The sequence below is a fragment of the Struthio camelus genome, chromosome 3, assembly GCF_040807025.1.
Source record: "Struthio camelus isolate bStrCam1 chromosome 3, bStrCam1.hap1, whole genome shotgun sequence".
Taxonomy (NCBI): domain Eukaryota; kingdom Metazoa; phylum Chordata; class Aves; order Struthioniformes; family Struthionidae; genus Struthio; species Struthio camelus.
The window spans coordinates 102,440,366-102,457,776 of record NC_090944.1 but is presented as its reverse complement, the minus strand read 5'-3'; the positions used below and the strand labels follow the sequence as shown (position 1 = coordinate 102,457,776).

Sequence of the window (17,411 nt, the reverse complement as noted above, 5' to 3'; positions counted from 1 at the left end):
GCAAATGATCAAAGAAAACGCTGGGACCCGCAAGAAAATCAGTGCTATGCCCTTTTCTATTAAACGACCTCTGGCAGCTGCGAGGTTTCCCGGCAGTGAAGGGCCGGGCCAGGGCAGCATTTTAAAGTTTTGAGGTGTTTTGCCACCAGTCACGCAACCACAATAAAGGCACATATTACAGGGGCGACAACATAATAGCGGGTCTGTAAACCAGTGCACGAACTCTTTATCTCGCTTAAGCAGTTGTTATCCTGTTCCTATGATCTCCTTGATCTTGACCCGGTGAAATCTGTTACTTTTGGGCTTTACGCCGCCGCCTTTTTTGCCAGCCTCTCTTTGTGCAACATTACCCGTTCGCCAGAGCAGGGGCTTTTTTTTAAAACAAACAAACAAACAAACAAGCTTGCTTTCTTTCTTCATGTCTTTTCCTGGCAGCTCTCCCAGAGCTTCCGTGTCCGTTAATCGGCAACCGCCGAGGTGCCCGGTGCCACCCGGGCAGGCCGTCCGGGCGCCCCCTCGCCGCCGCGCGCACAGCGGCGCCGCCCCAACGGTCGCCCGGCAGCCGTTGGCGGCCGCAACCGTCGAGGCGGCCGCTGCCCGCGGCCCCGCGCCTCCGGAGCCGCAGCCGCAGCCGGAGCCGCAGCCGCAGCCGCAGCCGCAGCCGGAGCCGGCGGGTGTCGCCCTGCTCCGGGGCCGGCCGCTGCCGTGGGCGCCTCCCCCGCGGCGGCAGGACTTTTCGGAAAGGGGGTGCCCGTGCCCCCGAGCCCGGCGCGCCTGCCCTCGCCTCCCCCCCGGGCGGGGGGCCGCCGCGGGGGGCGCCGCCGCCTCGCCGCCACCTACCTGATGAGGAAGATGACGAGCCACTGCAGGGCGGTGGAGAGGGTGTCCTGGCTGGCGCCGAAGATGTCGGTGACGGTGGCGGGCACGTGCTCGAGCTGCAGCCGCGGCTGCTCCCGCTGGAGGCGGATGAAGGCGTCCATCATGTCGCGGGGGGCGGCCCCCGGGAGCAGGCTGCGCTGGTGCTGCAGGAACTTGCCGCGCACGAAGCCGTAGAAGTCGCGGTTGAGGTCGCGGAAGGCGCGGTAGGCGGCGCGCACGGGGCTGGGGAAGCGCTGGAGCCAGGGCAGCGCGTCCACCAGGCTGCCGGCGCCCACGGCGCGCCCGAACTGCTCGTTGCGCCCCACCAGGCGCAGGAACTCGCCGTCGCCGTGGCTGTAGCGGCGGCCGAAGCACAGCGCGCTCATCACGTTGGCCACGGCCACCACCAGGACGCGCGAGGGGTCGAGGAAGGCGCCGCCGGCGCTGCCGCGCACCAGCAGCGCCACCAGCGCCCGCGCCTCGCCCACCAGGTGCCGCTCCAGCAGGCGGCGGGTGGCGGGGCTGCCCGTGGAGAAGGCGCGCACCGTGGCGTGCGCCGCCCGCCGGTGCAGCTTCCACAGCTCCGAGTAGCCGCCGAAGGCCAGGCTGCGCCCGCCCGACACCAGCTGGAAGGAGGGGAAGGGCGGGCGGCCCGCGAAGGCGGCCCCCTGGCGGACGAGCGCCTGCCGGATGGCGCGCTCGCCGTTCAGCACCACCACGGGCCAGCGCCCCAGGCGCAGCTGGAAGACGGCGCCGTACGTGCTGGCCAGGCGGGCGAAGGAGAGGTGCGGCGCGCTGCCCAGCTGGGCCGCGTTGCCGATCAGCGGCCAGGGGAAGGGGCCCGGCGGCGCCTGGCGCTGGCCCTGCCGCCGCCGCCGCTGCAGGAGGAGCTTGCCCAGGTGGATGGCGGCGAGCAGGGAGAGGAGGAGCAGCAGGGAGCTTTGCAAGGGGGGGATGCTGCGCAGGGCTTCCCCCAGCCTCTCGAGGGCCATGCTGCAAGGGAAAGGGAAAAGGAAAGGTCAGCGGGCAGCGCCTCTCCCGAAGGGCTGGGAAGCTCCCTGTCGCCCGCAGGAGGAGCGGGGCCCCGCGCGGTCGAGGGCCCCGGGATGCGCTGGCGCGGCGGAGGGGAGCGCCGGCAGCGCCGCGGGCGCCCGGAGCCGGCGCGCGCTCCCGCTGGGCGCTCGCGGCGTGCCTACCACCCGCCTGGGTCCTGTGCGAGAAACAAGGCATAGTCGATAACCAAGCGACAAATTAAAGAACCGAAACCATCTGTAAGTGCCGGGGCCACTGCTCTCTCCCCCTCGGAGGGGGAGTTTGCAGCGGGGGATCCAGAAGGTTACGGCTGAGGAAGGCGGAAAGGACGGCGGGAGGATGCTCTCTCCCGACGAGCTTCCCGCAGATGCAGGCAGCCAGTGTGTGCTGGAGACAGGTTCACCCCCGCGCTGCTCATCGCTGCTCCCGGCAAAAGAGCCCCTGCAAGAAACGGGCTTCTCGCGTGGCAGTCGGAGCTCTCCTCCGCTTTGGCGAGGCCACCTGCGCGCTCCCCGCCCTGTCCCCAGCCCTTCCCTCCTCCCCGCACCTTCCCGTTCCTGGCGGGCAGGCGAGGATGCGGTGTGCGCGGTGCGGCAGGTCCCGGCCGGGCAGAGCTACCTGGCCCCGCTGCCCGCCCCGGTGCCCAGGACCGGCAGCACCCGCCCCTACCTTTTGCCCCAGCCTTTCTGAAGCGGCCAGGGAGGAGGGGGTGAAATAAGCGGCCGTCGCAGGCGCCGGTAGCGAAACTGACCTGTTGTACACTGCTTCCATCAGAGACCTCGGGGAGGATGGAGAGGAGCCGGGCAGCCTGCGGCAGCTGTAACGGGCAGCCCCAGGGAGGAGAGCGCGGCAGCAGCAGCAGCAGCAGCGACGTTCAGATCCCAGACTGCGGGAAACTCATTAGGAGCCCAGGTTCCTGTCACCCGGAGCTTGGCAGGTCATGTGCAGGCAAATGCCAGTTGCACCCGATCCCAGCACAGAGTTATTATCACCTTCTCAGCGCTTTAACCCTTCGGAGCTCGCCCCGCAGGCAGCCACCTGCCGAGCGCTGGACGGGGGCGAGCGGGCTGCGGTGCCGCTCGGCCGGCGGGGGCGAGCTGCTGCAGAGCGGGGGGACGGGACTGGGCGACCCCAGCTGCCGCCGAGAGTGGCTGTGAGCGGCTCGGAGGGTGCGGGGAGGACGGCCCGGTCCCCCGAGGCTTAGCGGGAGCCGGAGCAGCCGCGCCTGGCTTTGGTACTCGTGCCTTTAAATCCACCAGCATCCGCGGCGCGCAGCACCGTGCGGTGCGGGCGTGCCTCAGTTAGCCCCACTGACAAATCGCCGCTGCCTGGCCCTTCCCCTGGCTTGAGGGGTCCCAGCTATTTGCCAGCTGCCCTTGGTCCCAAGCCAAGCGGAGCGGCTCAGCCGCGGATGCTTTTATGGCTCGGGCCAAAAGTTTTAGCAGAGGAGCTGCTGGGAGGGAAGCGGGGCGGCGGGCGGGCTCGCAGCCCTCCGTGTCAGGAGGCAAAGTCTCGCCTTCATCTTCGCGGCTGAGGAAGCCGCAGAGCTTCCCCTCCTCCGCCTGTCGCCTCCCCGTTGCGTGCGGAGTTCGCATTGCGTGAGCCGGGGCTGGAAAGCCTCCAGCCATCTCCTCCCCGGGCCCCTACCCCTCCTCGCCATACCTGACAGCGGCGCGGGGGAGAGAGGCAGGGGGGGCGCGGGCTGCCGCCGGCCCCGCCGGCCCCGGCCTCGCCCCCGCGCTCACCCCGCTCCCCGGCCGCGGCGCGGTTTGCTGCCAGCTCCGGCGCCTCCGGCCGCCGACAGGGCTGGCTAGGGCCGTGCGGGTGCTGCTCGCCGGTGCCGCGGAAGGGAAAAGGGGGCTGCAAAACCCCCAAGCTTAAAGGAAACCGTTCCCCAGGTGTTCAGAAACTCCTTGGTTTTGTTGTTGTTGTACCAGGCAAAGAAAATAAAATTAAAAAACCCAGGTCCTAGTTCTGGTGGCGCCATGAGATAAAAAGGCATTTTGGTGGCATTTAGGAATTAGATAAAATTGAATGCTGGGAGTCAGCCCAGCTCAGAGGGTGATCCTAGGCCCGGCCTGGCTGCTGCTTGTGTCTTTGTTAGGAAGTGCAATCCCATCTGTTGTCACTGTCCCAGGCTCTTCCAGACAGTAGTACTATCTCTTGCTTAAACTAGCATCACACAGATTTTCCATGTCTCTCTAAAATCCCATCTGCGTGCCCCAGAACACGCTGTGCTTCTTCCAGATGTGGCCAATTGACAGAGGCATTGAAAACACGTTTTCCTAGTAATGCAGAACAAGTAAGCTTCGCTCCTCCCAGATGCATCTCTGGGGTGAACTGCAGGGATCCTGCAGCCCAGCCCTGCGCTGTGGCCCAGCTTCACCTAAGAGGAGAAGGGAATGGCCCCATCCCCATGGCATGGGGATTACAGCAAGCTTGGGAGGAGTCCTGAGGGTTTGATCTCACCACCACCATCACAAGGTAGAAACCAAATTTCACACACTGTAACCACTAGGCTGTTATATAAAGCAGGCTCTCCGACCTTGGCAGCCACCCTTCCTTCATTCGTCTGTCACATGTCGAAGAAGAGACATAGGCCTCTCTCCCTGCAAAGAGTGTTCAGGATTCTGGGTCCAGGCAGCAAGGACTAGCTTGGATCAGTTACCTGACGGCTGGATTATCTTGCTGAGTGTTTGCCATTGCTGGAAGGCAAATTTGCATTTTTTCTGGTGACCCTGGGAATTGGCTGCTTAAAACCTGAACCTTACAGCACTAGTTAGTAAGTCCCTAAATCCTTTCTTGGATGCAGTCCTTAACCTAGCGTCTATTGCCGTCAGGATGAGGATGCCATTCACTTTGGAGCAAGCATTTACTTTGCTGCAAGCAGCCTTGCACCCACCTCACTGTTTCTCATCTATTCAGTAGGTGAGCTGGGGTCCAGTACACTACACACTTTATATCCTGCTAACATTTTTTTTTTTCTGTAATTTCAACATGTGTAATCTCAACATTCCCACATGCAAATGGGATGGGTCCTTGGTGGCTAGTAGTCAGTACAGAAGGAAGGAGCATGTTGGCACTGCTATGAGCTTCACAGGCACAGTTTAAGGAGGAGTTATTCACAAATCCTTATACATTTTTTTTTTCATGCTGTAAGAAAACACTTGTCTCTTTTTTCACGTCTTTTTTTTTTTTTTAGAAGTTCTGTCATTATTAAACAAGAAAGATAGAAAAATCTCTTTCAGATGTTTTGCTCTCCTAATGTGATACCAGCCAGTCCCACTGTAATAGGTGCTGTATGAATAGGGTACTTACAGTCTCTGCCTACTGGTACATCTATTATAGCCTGAGTATTAACTTGACTGTGTGCAATAAACATTCACCCGGTTTTCTCGGGTCTGATACTAGGGTCTGATCCTGAACTTTAGTAGTCCCTTACAGATTCAGTAAAACATTTCGCACACTGATGAGTTAATGTGTTACCAGGTGCAGGCAATCGATGATCAGGCCCTTCGTCTCTGTTACATTTGACAAATTGCCCTTCTGCCTACCTCCTTTTTTATTCTTCTTGCTTCCCTTCTTTTGTTTCTAGAGGCACAGAAGTTCAGAACTGCCCTTAGATGTTTCAGGATTTGTTTTTTCAGTTTAGACTTAATTCAGTACTACTGAAGCCAGTCCCAGATTTCTGTGAGTCAGAGTTGGTTTTGTTAAGTGAAGACTGGGATCACTGAAAACGTGTGCTGCCTAAAATGAATTATTTCTGAGGCCTAGAAAAATGTACTTGATGTGTGATATGGGAGAGAAAGAAGTTGAAAGGGTTTAAGTGGGTGGGTTTGGGATTAAGGGAAAGGAATTTGTGCCTAATCTGGTAAAAATCCTGATTGATTTGACAGGAATGCCAGACACGGGTCAGGCAGAGTCGGTGGGGACATCAGTGCCTCTGCAATACCGAATGAAGGTGCTTTGTGAACATGGATGAGAAACCTTATTGTGAAGGTAAAATTTGATGGGGGAGGGGGGAATTGCATAACCTGGAGAGACTTAATTTACCTTTTAAGAGGAAATTTTGAGCTCTGAACTACAGTCTTCTCTTTTTGAAGACTCAGCTCCCAGCTTTTCTTCCAACTCTGGCAGCAGTTGGCTTCTCTTTTGGACACTGGCAAGACTAGGTTATCAGACAGGATCTGCTGCACAAAAATCCTCCTGAGCAACAACTGGAACTTCTCAGGGACTTGACCTTGTCCCATTTTCTTTCCTTACCTCTTCCTGTTGAAGCTTTTTGTGGAGAACACTCTGTCACTGAGCTCCTTTGTCTCCCTGGGACTATGGACCCCCCCCCCCCCTTTTTCTTTACAAGTTCTCAGGGTAAATTATATGACAGTTGAGCAATGTTTTATCCTGGGATTGATTCAGTATAGAGCTTGTACAAATTGTTTACAGTTTATAGAACGATTCAACCCATGCTTCATTAAAGAATCCCTTGGAAATATTTTTCTGATCGTCTGTTTCTGAATGTTGCACAATACTTTATAAGATGAAGAAACAAGTAGCATGATGATAAAACCCAGAAATCACTGGGAAAGCTAAACAAATGGAACATCCTATTGTTTTTTTACAGGCGTTTTTATATATCTCCGCAGTTTAATTCTCATCTCAACAATACTGTTGTAAAGCAGGCAAATCACCATTAAAATAAGCGGAGTTGTGTTGGTTCACAGTCAGGACTAGAACCTGGTAAACCTCTGGCCTTACAAGAATTCCCTCAGATGGTCTACACGATCTCGCACCATGCGAACTTACCTGAGCCAGCTTTGGCTGAGGTAGGTTTAGATCCAGGGGCAGAAGGTCTGCACCAGCTGCTCAGCCCAGGCACAGGACCACCCTGGGGCAGCCAGATCTGGAGCCAGCATCTGTGCTTGCTGCATGGCATCATGTAGATAAAACCTACTTGCTCAGGGTTGTCTACACAATACTGAATTGCTCAGAGTTAAAACTTTTCTCTGAGACTGCTTACTGTAGGATCATTCCAGAAATCCTGGGGAGATCAGAATTAGACATTTCTGTTTGGCTGGTGGATTTTCTCTCCACTTTTTGGACTTAATATTTGCTGCTTTTGCAATTTTTTTTGGAAAAGAAATCCCAGACCAAAAGAGTTTACCACAAAGTGTGGGTAATGATAGAATATTTTCTGATCCAGGCTCCTGGTTTTGCTCAGTTTGGCAGCTTTCCCCTGACACCAAGCATGAGATGTCAGCAAATACAAGGAGCCACTTCCTTGGTATTGCTCAGCGTGCCAGGCATACCCAGGAGCCAGTGGCTCCATGGTTCAGGGGTAGCTCTGTGTTCACTCTGGCCTAAATTAAAGCATTTATGGCATGCTTTTCAAAGTATATATTTTTATGGTTGCATATCACATTCTTAACCTTCGTTAATTTCAGATTTCCTTGGACTTTCACTCTTCTCTGTATTCCCACTGACTTCCCAACTCATGATTTCAAGTCTCACTAGCTACTGAAAAGCCCAAGTTGGGTCCTAATTCTGAGCCAAATTCCCACAGCTTCTGAGGGAAGGGAAGAAACCTCCCAATACTTCCTGGGCCTCAGCTCAGTGCTAGCGTGAATTATTGTCTTTGTATCTGTTCACATTTTCATGTTATTTGTAAAATAAAGATACAAATTGCAGTCTCTTTCCACACAGATAACACACAGGTGTGATTACAGAAAATGTGAACATAACATTATATTTAATTCAAGCATAGAACTTGATTATTTAACTTATCTTAATTTTTCATTGTCAAATTCCTATAAAATTTCTTTCCAAAGTTTGCTGTCTTTTCTTGACAGTACTAGATGAAACCACACGGCTAAGTCTTTCCTGAGAGGAAAACACAGAGCTGATCACTTTGTGGGCATGCTTGGAATAACTTTTCTAAACTGCTCTTCTAAGAGGAACAAGAGCAAAATGTGATTTACACACTCCTGGGCGCTCATCAGTGGCGTTCTGTGTGCGTCCTTTTACTTATACCACACAAATGCCCTGAGTGAGTGACAATTAAACTACTGTGAAGGGCTTGACAGAAAGATGGACCGAACAGCAACATTTAGAACAGTTTAGATCCTGCTTAAGATTTACATTATTATCTTAAAAATGTGGGCAAACTGTGGTGCCTGCTCAGTGCCCCTCTAGCAAAGAGACTCCTTGTGACATTTAGCAGCTTTGCATCATCACATTGTTACTGAATTTTGCAGAACTAGGAGCTGTGTTGCCAAGGTCCACCTTTCCTTTGAAGTATAGAAACTTTATAGCCTGTATGATAGGCTGGGTCATTAAAAATGGTAACATTGCTTAGAGTATTATGCAGTCATATTGTATTTCTCATTTGTTTTGCAAACTTTTCTGGGCGTTGTATTAATAGTTATGAGGTTTGCAATGTACTGCTTTATAAACTCTGAGAGTTTTGTATTTGCCGTTTTAGCAAATACCTTTGTATGCTCAGCACCGTGATGTCTGCTAGTTCACAACAGCCCAGGGCTACAGCTGAAAGCCGTGTCCACTTCAGTTACAGGCTGGAGTATATTCTGTATGAATGCAAGTTTTGAAGATTTATCTGTGAAGTTCTATAAAGTCTCTGCTACAAAGGTGCAAAATATGATTTTTCAGAGTTTTACAATTTGTTCATATTTGAGTGGATTATCAAGGGAAGAGCAAAAGCCACAAATGTGGGAGAAAAGGCATTACCTGGGTGAATGTCAAGTTCCGGCTTTGAAGTTTGAGGCTACAAAGTGTTTCAAAGGAAAGGCCACCACCATTTTTTAACATGAACACTTTTTTTCCTTGTTCTCATAGATGGCCTCGACTGTTTCTGGACTAAACGTTTCTGAAAATTGCAACCCGAGGCATGGATTTTTCCAGGGTAGAAAATTTCAGTCTAGACGATTATGCTTTGATGAAGTTACGAGTAATAGAGGACATAGAGTCTCTAGCTAAGGGAACGCAGTGCAAGTAGACCCAGTGGCACTGCTACACAGAGAGAGAAGACACTGAAGCACAGACAGAAGCAAGAAACTTGCAATTGTTTGTTGAGAATGTGGTTTTTCCTATCTTGTGTCCCAGGTTCCCTAGCCATTGGTTAGACCAGCCTATGTTCACTTCACCGGCTCCCAAGAGATAATTTGCTGTGATACAAAATATTGGTCATTTGGGTTCTTTACTTGGTAGTGTGTGCACTGGGCATTGAATCTGGTAGCTTCTAGAGCAATGCAAGCTGAGTTTCAGAATTCTCCTTCCTTCAGAGAATAAACCTGGTTATTCAGTGGGGAATGCAGGTTTGATCTAGGTAAAGGAACTGCACACAGGTTTGGCCAGTGAGGTGTCCCCTGATGTGCGGGCAAGTTTTCTATATGGAGTTGTCCTTAAAAGTAGGTTCTGTGGCTTCTTCAGCTTCTCCAATGAACCAGTGCTTGTTATGATACCTCTAATCTTGCTGCTTATGGGTGTTCTTGGACTGAGCTGCAAACCACCTAAATAAAGAACACTTCAGACAGTGATATGCCAAGGGTATATTGGTATAGTGTGTATACATGCATGCATATATATATATATATATATATATATACACACACACTCATTTTTATATATATATGCTTTTCCCTTCTGGAGTCAGACTAGGACCATTATTGAAACATAGCATCAAGTGAATGTAAAAGCAGATCTTGGCTACTTGTGCTCATTAGGTGTTTTCAGAGGACTGGCAGTGTGTCCCTTGTTTGGGCTTCAGCTCTAGCTTCTGAAATGTTTGTTCTGCTTACTGGCACGTTCACGTGGATACGCCAAACTTGCTTGCATTGTCAGGCATGGGCTTCATAGGGCCTGGGATAATTTATTGTCCAAATGATTGAAATTTTATAATGAGAAAATTTCAGTGCTTTAAAAAATATTTTCCTTTACTTAATTCTGTTCCTCTCAGGTTCTCAGGCGCTCTGAAACAGGAGGTTGTGCTCGGCACAGGGATTCAGCATGACAAACTGATTGTCAAGGTGGCAGCTGAACTAGACAGAGACAGAGCCACATGTGCATCACGAGGGCTTTCCCTAGCCTTTAATTGTTAAGAGGAAGGTCCTTAGCTGGGATCTCACTAAGAAAATTCATGTCAATCACAGGTTTGCTTGTAAATGTCATCCCTTAAATAGCCCCTCTGAAATGAGCCAGGGAACATACTTGCTCCAGCCCCTCACTCCCCTTTTCCCTTCTGTCGCCAGAGGTCAGTAAAACGGTGAATAGTAGGTGTGAAGATCTGAGAGAGGACAGACACACGCAGCTGGAGAGTGATAGATTTTCCACCAGAAATGGTGAGTTTGGCTAAGCAAAGTGCGTATGTATATCCTGTCAAATGTAAATACACGGATCGAAAATGGGCCTTAATGGTTTGGCTGCTAAAGCTCAGCTAAGGAAACATTCACACAACCCCCTGCAGTTTGGTATTCTTAGCTTCAGTTGCTCTGTTGTGTAAGATTTTGGTGCATTTGCCTCCGGCAGTAACTGCGTTGCAGCGGTAAGTGAAATGAGTCCAATTTTAAGGACTGGTATATATGTTGGTAATACTTTAGCCTATAAAATTATTCATGCCCTTCCCTGGGGTAAAGGAAATGGGAGTACTTTATTTACAAAATTTTTTATTTGAAGAAACGTTTAGAGGAAATATAATCGAACCAAGGGAATAAGGAGCACCCTTTGTGGTACCTGTGCTCAGTCATGGAAAACTGAGTTTGGGAGACAATATTCCATATAACGGCCTGCGACCTTGGTCAAGACAGCTGACTCCTCCTATAAGACAAGTAGTAATAATAAAGTTTTCCTCTAACCCTCTCAGTAAATTCAGCAGGGAGGGAAAACGCACTCCTGACACATACATCGCTCCAAGCATTTGGAAGCGAACCCAGGGGAAGTGTCTGTTTGTGAGCTGTTCAGGTCTCCTAACCTTCAGCAATGGCAGATCAAAGACCACGAGGGAAGCAGACTGCAGGTGCCAGTCAGGGCAGGTTTCGTCTTGTCACAGCACTCTGGGAAGAGGCATTTGCTAATGTCTGTTAATCTCATGGCACGCCAAGGGAGAAAGACAGAAAAAAATTGCAAGAAACTCTTCCCTTTCCCAAGCAGCCCACACCGAGGCTCCCATCAGCTGCGAGGAGGCCTGCTGGCTGCCTCCAGAGGGGAGAGCTGGGCAGGAGCCGCTGCCCACCCGGAGGCAGGAGTGCAGCTGCAGGGGTCAGGGAGTGGATGCTGCTTCCGAGGGAGAGCAGAGAAGAAGCACCCACTGAAGCAGCACCCCGCTGCGAGGTGCATCCTTGTGGCAAAGCAAAAGAAGCAGTAGCTGAGACCAGGAGAGGAAAGGTCTCCCATGGAAGAAAACCATAGATCCATCTTGGCAGCTGTCCTCTCCCGTAGAAAAGCTCTTGCCAGGCAGTTGCTGCAGAGGAGGCAGCATGAAACACTGTGCTACCGTGGAGAAGAGGTAGCAGCAGCGGAGGTAACAAGGTGCTTTACCAGATGCAGGATCTGGTAGCACTGCTTGAGGTGCTCTCGGGGATGGCTTTGGCTGAAAGCCAGGTTTGCCCCTCTCTTTCTTTTGAGGTGTAAATGGCATGCAAGTAGACTCTTCTCAGTGGCTTGGCTGTGAAGATAAATAAGCTGAACCCCCGGTTATTATCCCCCTGCTCGCCTCTCCTTCCCCCTGACTGACTTTGATTATTGTAACTTTACATGCGCTTTTAATTTGCGTGCAGGCAAGTACAAAGGCACAACCGGATATACCTGTTATTTGCCAATGACCTGAAAGAGAATAGTTTATGTTAAGCCTTGGGTTATGGTAACGTTTGCACGCGATTCCTCAATATACGTGCTGCAGGCAACTGATGGACGGAGGTGATGGAGGGCGGAGGAAAGTTTTAAAGTGACAGAACCTGATTTAGTTCCTACTTAGTTTACCAGTTATATAAAGGCCTACATTTCAATTTTATGCAAAGCAAAATTTTGCCCTCTTTTCAGGCAAGGAATGTATGACTTGGATCACGTTATCCAGGCTGTAGTTCGTTCATAGCTGCTCCGGCAACTGATTTCATGAAAGCTTTATGAAAGTTAGGTAAAAGAGGCAGGTGGGATATTTATACCTCTGCATTTGTGCACACACTGACATGGCGGGGAGAGGCTTGCAGCGGGAGGAAACTATGTCTGAGATGCTTAGGGTTCGAGGAGCCCTTGCTGAGTGGCTCCGGGGCTGCAGTGTTTCCACATCAAATTAGCTAGGTCTTCAAGCAGGAAGAAAGCATTTTCATCTGCCAGGTAAGCAAGCCTACCTTGAAGTCTGAAACTCAGGTGGTTTTATTTCTGGCAGGTGTCTTAACACAGTGTTAAAGCCTGCACTGAAGGAATTCATTAAGGATTTCTTTTGAAGGTTCAGGAAGGCAAAGGAATCCTGTTCACCGTCAGCACCTCCTCTCGTCTCAAGAGGAGCGAGCATGTTAGTGAACTGCTGCTTTGACGTTATGGTCTGGACTTTGCTACGTGTACTAGCACTTCCCTCAGAGGCGGTGCGACAAGGTACAGAGCCAAGTGCTACTCTTACACATTAGGGCATCATAAAATTGGTGTTAAAATAGCATAAGCCAAGATGGGCCTGTTGTTCAGAGTGCTATGTAACTTTACGTTTCTGGAGATAAGTGTGGACAGTTTCTCTCTTCTATGCCTCAACTTCCCTTGGAAATTTAGGACTGATGATAGTCTATGGAGCTGCCTAGTATCTGTTCTCTTGTTCTCTAGCATGTTAAGCTAGACTTTGTGCAGCCAGCATCCAGGAAAATGTTTAAATCTGAGGGGTAGGAATTGAAGGACTGAGTTTTTCCTACTTTTAAGTAAGACAAAACAAAGGTGCCTTCTGCTTCACAAGTCCACAGTACAGCAGGCAACTGTGGTCCACTTGCATAAGGGGTTTATCTGAAGCAGCCTTGAAAATAAATCCTTTTGCATTTCTGCCCTCCTCTCTGCTGTTTCTTGCTTTTTCTTTGCATCTCTCTGGTTTATCTATCTTCTCTTTTGAGAACCAGGTTCAATTAACAAACTCTTCTATTTTTTTTCCAAATTAGTCTTCTGTTTCCCATCATGTTTTTAAGTTTTAAGCATCCAAAACGTAAGACACAGTTGCACATCTCCGTTGTTCTCTCTTCTCTGTTTGTCTTGATAGTTTGGCTGAGTGTAGAGAACTTACATCCAATAGCTTCTCGTAAGCGTGGAATTCTTAGCAAGAACACGTGGCTGGTCTTTGTATGGTCAGAAAACTTCTCTAAGCTAAACTGCATATACTTATGATTTAAGAAAGGGCATACACCTCACATACACCTCTTCATAGCCTGATTTTTAAACAAGTTTGGCAAAATTGCCTAATGCTGCTTTAAGTATTGATGCACGAAACAAGCTGTTAAAGCACTATGTCCATAGAAGCCGTAAAGACCATAAAACTGTCTTTTCCAGCCCTACCCCCCAACCTTCACAGCAGCAAATCGTATTGTGACAGAGTAAAACAGTCAGGAAAGGGTTACGGCTGCCTACTTGTCACTTGATTCAGCAGGGTTTTAAACACAGATGTGTGCCCTTCTGCTGACATGGAAAGCCTGCGAGCCCCTGCAGCCGGCTTTGGACAAGGGAATAGCTTTGCTTTGTGTTACTTTATGATTTTGATGTTTAGCTAGTAAACTGTATCCTGGAGCAAAAGCTGAAGAGGGCTTGGGTATTTCTGTGGCCTGACCCTTCCCTCTCCCCCTGGGCGAGGAAGCCCACCAGTGTTCAGGCTGCGAAAAAGCGTATGACATGGATAGTAAAATATTTTCCTTTCCCTTTATTGAAGCAATCCTGGCTTATGTTACTGAAAGAGAATTGTGAAGAGGCAAGTATAAAGAAGTTGTAAAGATGCAGCCGGCCTGAGTTTCACTTGTTATATGTGCAAGAGAAAGTCCTGCTGAAGATAATTGGGCTTATGATGAAAGTAGGACGAACGAGATGATTGAGTTGTGATATCCGTCTAATACTCAGCATTTCCAAAGCTCATGTCACAAAGTAGCGTCTGCTGGAGCAGGGGTACATGTCTTCAATCTATTTAAGATTTTGAATACACAGATAGGAAACTTGACACTAGACCAGAGGGACAAACAAGCTACTGTAACCTTCAGCTGGACAAGGGTTACAGAAAGTGGTGTAAGTCAGTATTTCCATATCGAATCAAAACTGAGAGGAAAGCTCCAGCAGGCTGCAAGTACAGGAAACAGGCTTAGTATTGCACATGGTTTGGGCGCACCGCAGGGAGGATTTGCTACCAACAAGATGAAGTAATAAAAAAAAAAAAAAGCACAGAGAAATAAGGACAAATGCACACGGATGAGAAGGCAACTTTTGTGGAAGTACCGGGGTGGGGGGATGTTACGGTGAACAGGACACAAGGTACGTTGCTGTTGCAAAGGGCAGATGTCAGGCTGCAGTGTATGAGAAGTGGCATAATACATAAGACGAGGGTGGTGACTAAGTCTCTTCTTGCCCTGATGGCATCTCAGCAGGAGCACTTTGTCCAGTTTTAAGCGCTATGTTCAAGAGATGTGGACAGACTGGAGGGAGATCAGAGCAGAGCAGCAAGATGCATAACAAAGTTTAAGAGATGGAAGCTCTTTGGCTTGCTTAGCCTGATAAGGACTTCAGTATTGAGAGGGCTATTATAAAGAATAATGTAAGCAGAGTTTTTTCTTAGCTGTAATGGAGATATGATCAAAAGTTACCGGATCATCACAGAAGATTTAAATATTAGGAAAAACCTTCTACTGAGAGAACAGAGCACTTGAACAGGCTACCGTTGGAGGTTTTGGCAAACAAAATTTAACAGATGTTTCTCTGCTGTCACCTAAACGTATTTGATTTTACCTTGCTTTGGTTGGGGCGAATGAGCTTGAGCATGGTCCACTTTAGGTTTGTTCTGGCCTAGTATTTCACTGACTCCACAGCAGCCCATGGGCAGCTTGAAAAAGGGTCAAGCGGGGCTCGTTCTGGGTTCAATGTTACCATATCTAACAATGATGCTGCCTCTGAGTTGGAGGCTTTCTTGAGGCTGGGATTTCAGTCTCTGGCACTAACAGGATCACAGCCGAAAATATATCTGCCAGTAATGAATATGGCCTGTTCTCTGTTAGCTGCAGTGAGGCTGCAGTGAGTTTGCAGTGTATCAGAAATCAAATGTTAGCAAAATCTAATTCCGCTCTTCCTGGTTATTTCCCAGCACCCTGTAAACACATCATAAACCAGCACATCCCAGTCTATCTGTCTTGTGATTTCTGTTCAGCCATGTGGTTGGTTTGCGCTAGTATGACTTCTAGCTCTCTCCAAGTCCTTGTCACAACAAGTCTTGGTGGACCAAGGTTGCTTTGGGGCTTACCACTTGTGCAGTGTGTCTTCATTCCCCTCTAAGGTGGATCTGAGCACGAAAGTCTAAAGAGCAAACAAGGAAACAGGTGGCAGGTAATTCAGAAAGCAGCTTGGCTCAGTTGTTTGCTAACTCTCACTGGATTGTTTTGCTCATGAGGGCAGAAATCTTGCTGCTAACAGCTGGCGTTGCTCCATCTCGATGCAAAGCAGAAGAGCCAGGGCAGTGCTGGGCAAAGCACTGTGCAGGGGACAGCCTGGGAAGGATATAGCCTGCGAGGCAGCAGGCTGCTCTCCTCTCCTCTGCCTCCCTGCAAGAAGGGTAACATGGCTTTTTGCTTTTCTAAGCAGCAGCAGTGGCGATGGTGGCCCTGACACACTTTTATGCCCTGTTACCGAGCGCTGCAGGTGGAAGGCAGCAGGGGAGCTGCCTGCTCTGTGCGAGCCCTCCCTTTCCCTGCTAAGTGGGGAGGTGGAGCAATACCTGAAGGGTCAACTACATCCTCCCATCTGAGCTTGAACCAAGCTTCCCTGGGGCCAAAAGTGACTTTCCAAGGTCACTACAGGATGCACCCATAGGCAGGCTGGGACCAGGCCCCTGCTTGTGCTGTTTGCAGAGGCCAACAGGGGCACAGTGGGCTCCAACTCTGAGAGCCTGGGCACAGGCTTGCTGTGAGCAATGAACCTAATTCTTCCCACCACAGCAAGAGACGATGTTTTTCCAGGGAGAGCCCATAAACCCACCAGGGACTGTGGCTCTGGGAAGAGGGATCTTTTTCACCGTGCACCAAATCTGAGTGCTCCGAGTCCCTTCCCAGGTCTGGAGGCAGTCGGTTGTGGATGCTTGTAATATCACATTAATAACACAATTCAGAGAGCAGGGCTCTGAGCTGTCCTCCTGCAGGTGAACAGCCTGTGATCAGTTCCCAGGCCAGGTAATAGATCTCCAGTTTTCCTAATGCTGAATATAAATAATTCTCTTTAGAAATCAGAGCAGTCTATACTGGTCAGGGGACAGAACCTATTTCAGTCACTGGGAGTTCTGTCCAAATACTGATTGTAGTTTGTACTCTTCACAAGAGCCACTGAATCTTAAGAATGAGTTTGTGCAATCCTGCTTCTGTGAGACATCTCAGCAGGCAAAATCCTTGTGTGCTTCGGGGGAGGCTGAGGTTTGCCTTTGAGGAAGTGCAGATACAGGTACTGTCTTTACACTTCTTCTCTCACCTGGGTCTAAACTTGGCTCTTCTTAGTCCTGGTAAAGTCATTCTTATCTCAGTGCTTTTGCCATCCTGTCAGTTGTCAGTCTTTGTTAGACGATTTTACTCTTATTTTTAATGTTCACATCGATGAAAATGTCTCTGTCTCCTTTTTGGTGTGATATCAACAACTACAACCCCTTCATTTAACTCACTCCTTTAAGCATTTATTTATTGGAACCCAAAGAAGTGATGCAGCGTATGCACTCCTCTCTTCTGATCGGTCAGCTCCCAGCGCAGTGAGAGAGGAGAGCCGTAGGTGCGCGCTAATGCCCCCTCTGCACACTATCAGGTCATTTGGCAGGACACATTTGATCTGACCAGATAAAAGTCATTACAGGTTTTATGCTTTATGCCAACTGTGGAAGGATATATAATACCTGTAAGAGCAGTATGAACAGATCCTATCTAATCTGGCATAGAGTCTACATAGGTGACTGTACCTCTTCAGAGTATTCTGGACTGATTTGAATTGACAGAGCAAGCTTGCACCAGTTTTACATACCCAAGGTACTTTAGATCTGTATTCCAAGTATACTTGCCTTGTGCAGTTATACTGTAGAGTTGTGGTCTGACTTTTTCTATCTGTGATAGGTAAATCTCATTCTTCCATCAAGGTCATCTTAAATTATTATTTCAGCAGAAAAGTATGTGGGTTCTGCTTACTAAGCCCGCATCAGGCATCAGGCGTACTGTAATTTTCATGTGCCCATCCTTAACATATTTCGCTCTACAGTGTCCTTGTTGCAGATTGCAGGACGGATTTTGAGTGGGATCTTCATTGTTTGCTCTTGATTTAAAATGTAG

General features: G+C 49.7%; 2 protein-coding genes across 4 annotated transcripts in view; one reads left to right on the top strand and one right to left on the bottom strand.

Moving 5' to 3' along the window:
* The window catches only part of CYP1B1 (cytochrome P450 family 1 subfamily B member 1), a 44,188-nt gene extending 40,572 nt beyond the window's left edge, over positions 1–3,616 (bottom strand). Inside the window, exons 1-3 of one of the 2 annotated variants that reach the window (XM_068939379.1) lie at positions 2,883–3,576; positions 2,642–2,776; positions 841–1,851 (exon numbers count right to left, since the gene is read on the bottom strand). In XM_068939379.1, the coding sequence (XP_068795480.1) occupies positions 841–1,851; positions 2,642–2,661 (1,031 nt within the window). In that variant the 5' untranslated portion in view covers positions 2,662–2,776; positions 2,883–3,576. Of the gene's footprint in view, positions 1–840; positions 1,852–2,641 lie in introns of both variants that reach the window. The other variant, XM_068939380.1, reaches the window with a different exon arrangement.
* The window catches only part of EIF2AK2 (eukaryotic translation initiation factor 2 alpha kinase 2), a 131,777-nt gene that overhangs the window by 23,407 nt on the left and 90,959 nt on the right, over positions 1–17,411 (top strand). The window contains exon 2 of one of the 2 annotated variants that reach the window (XM_068939373.1): positions 5,787–5,889. The exons of the other annotated variant lie outside the window; for it this stretch is intronic. The gene's annotated coding sequence lies outside the window, so the exon portion shown is untranslated. The remainder of the gene's footprint in view (positions 1–5,786; positions 5,890–17,411) is intronic. 2 annotated transcript variants of the gene reach the window in all.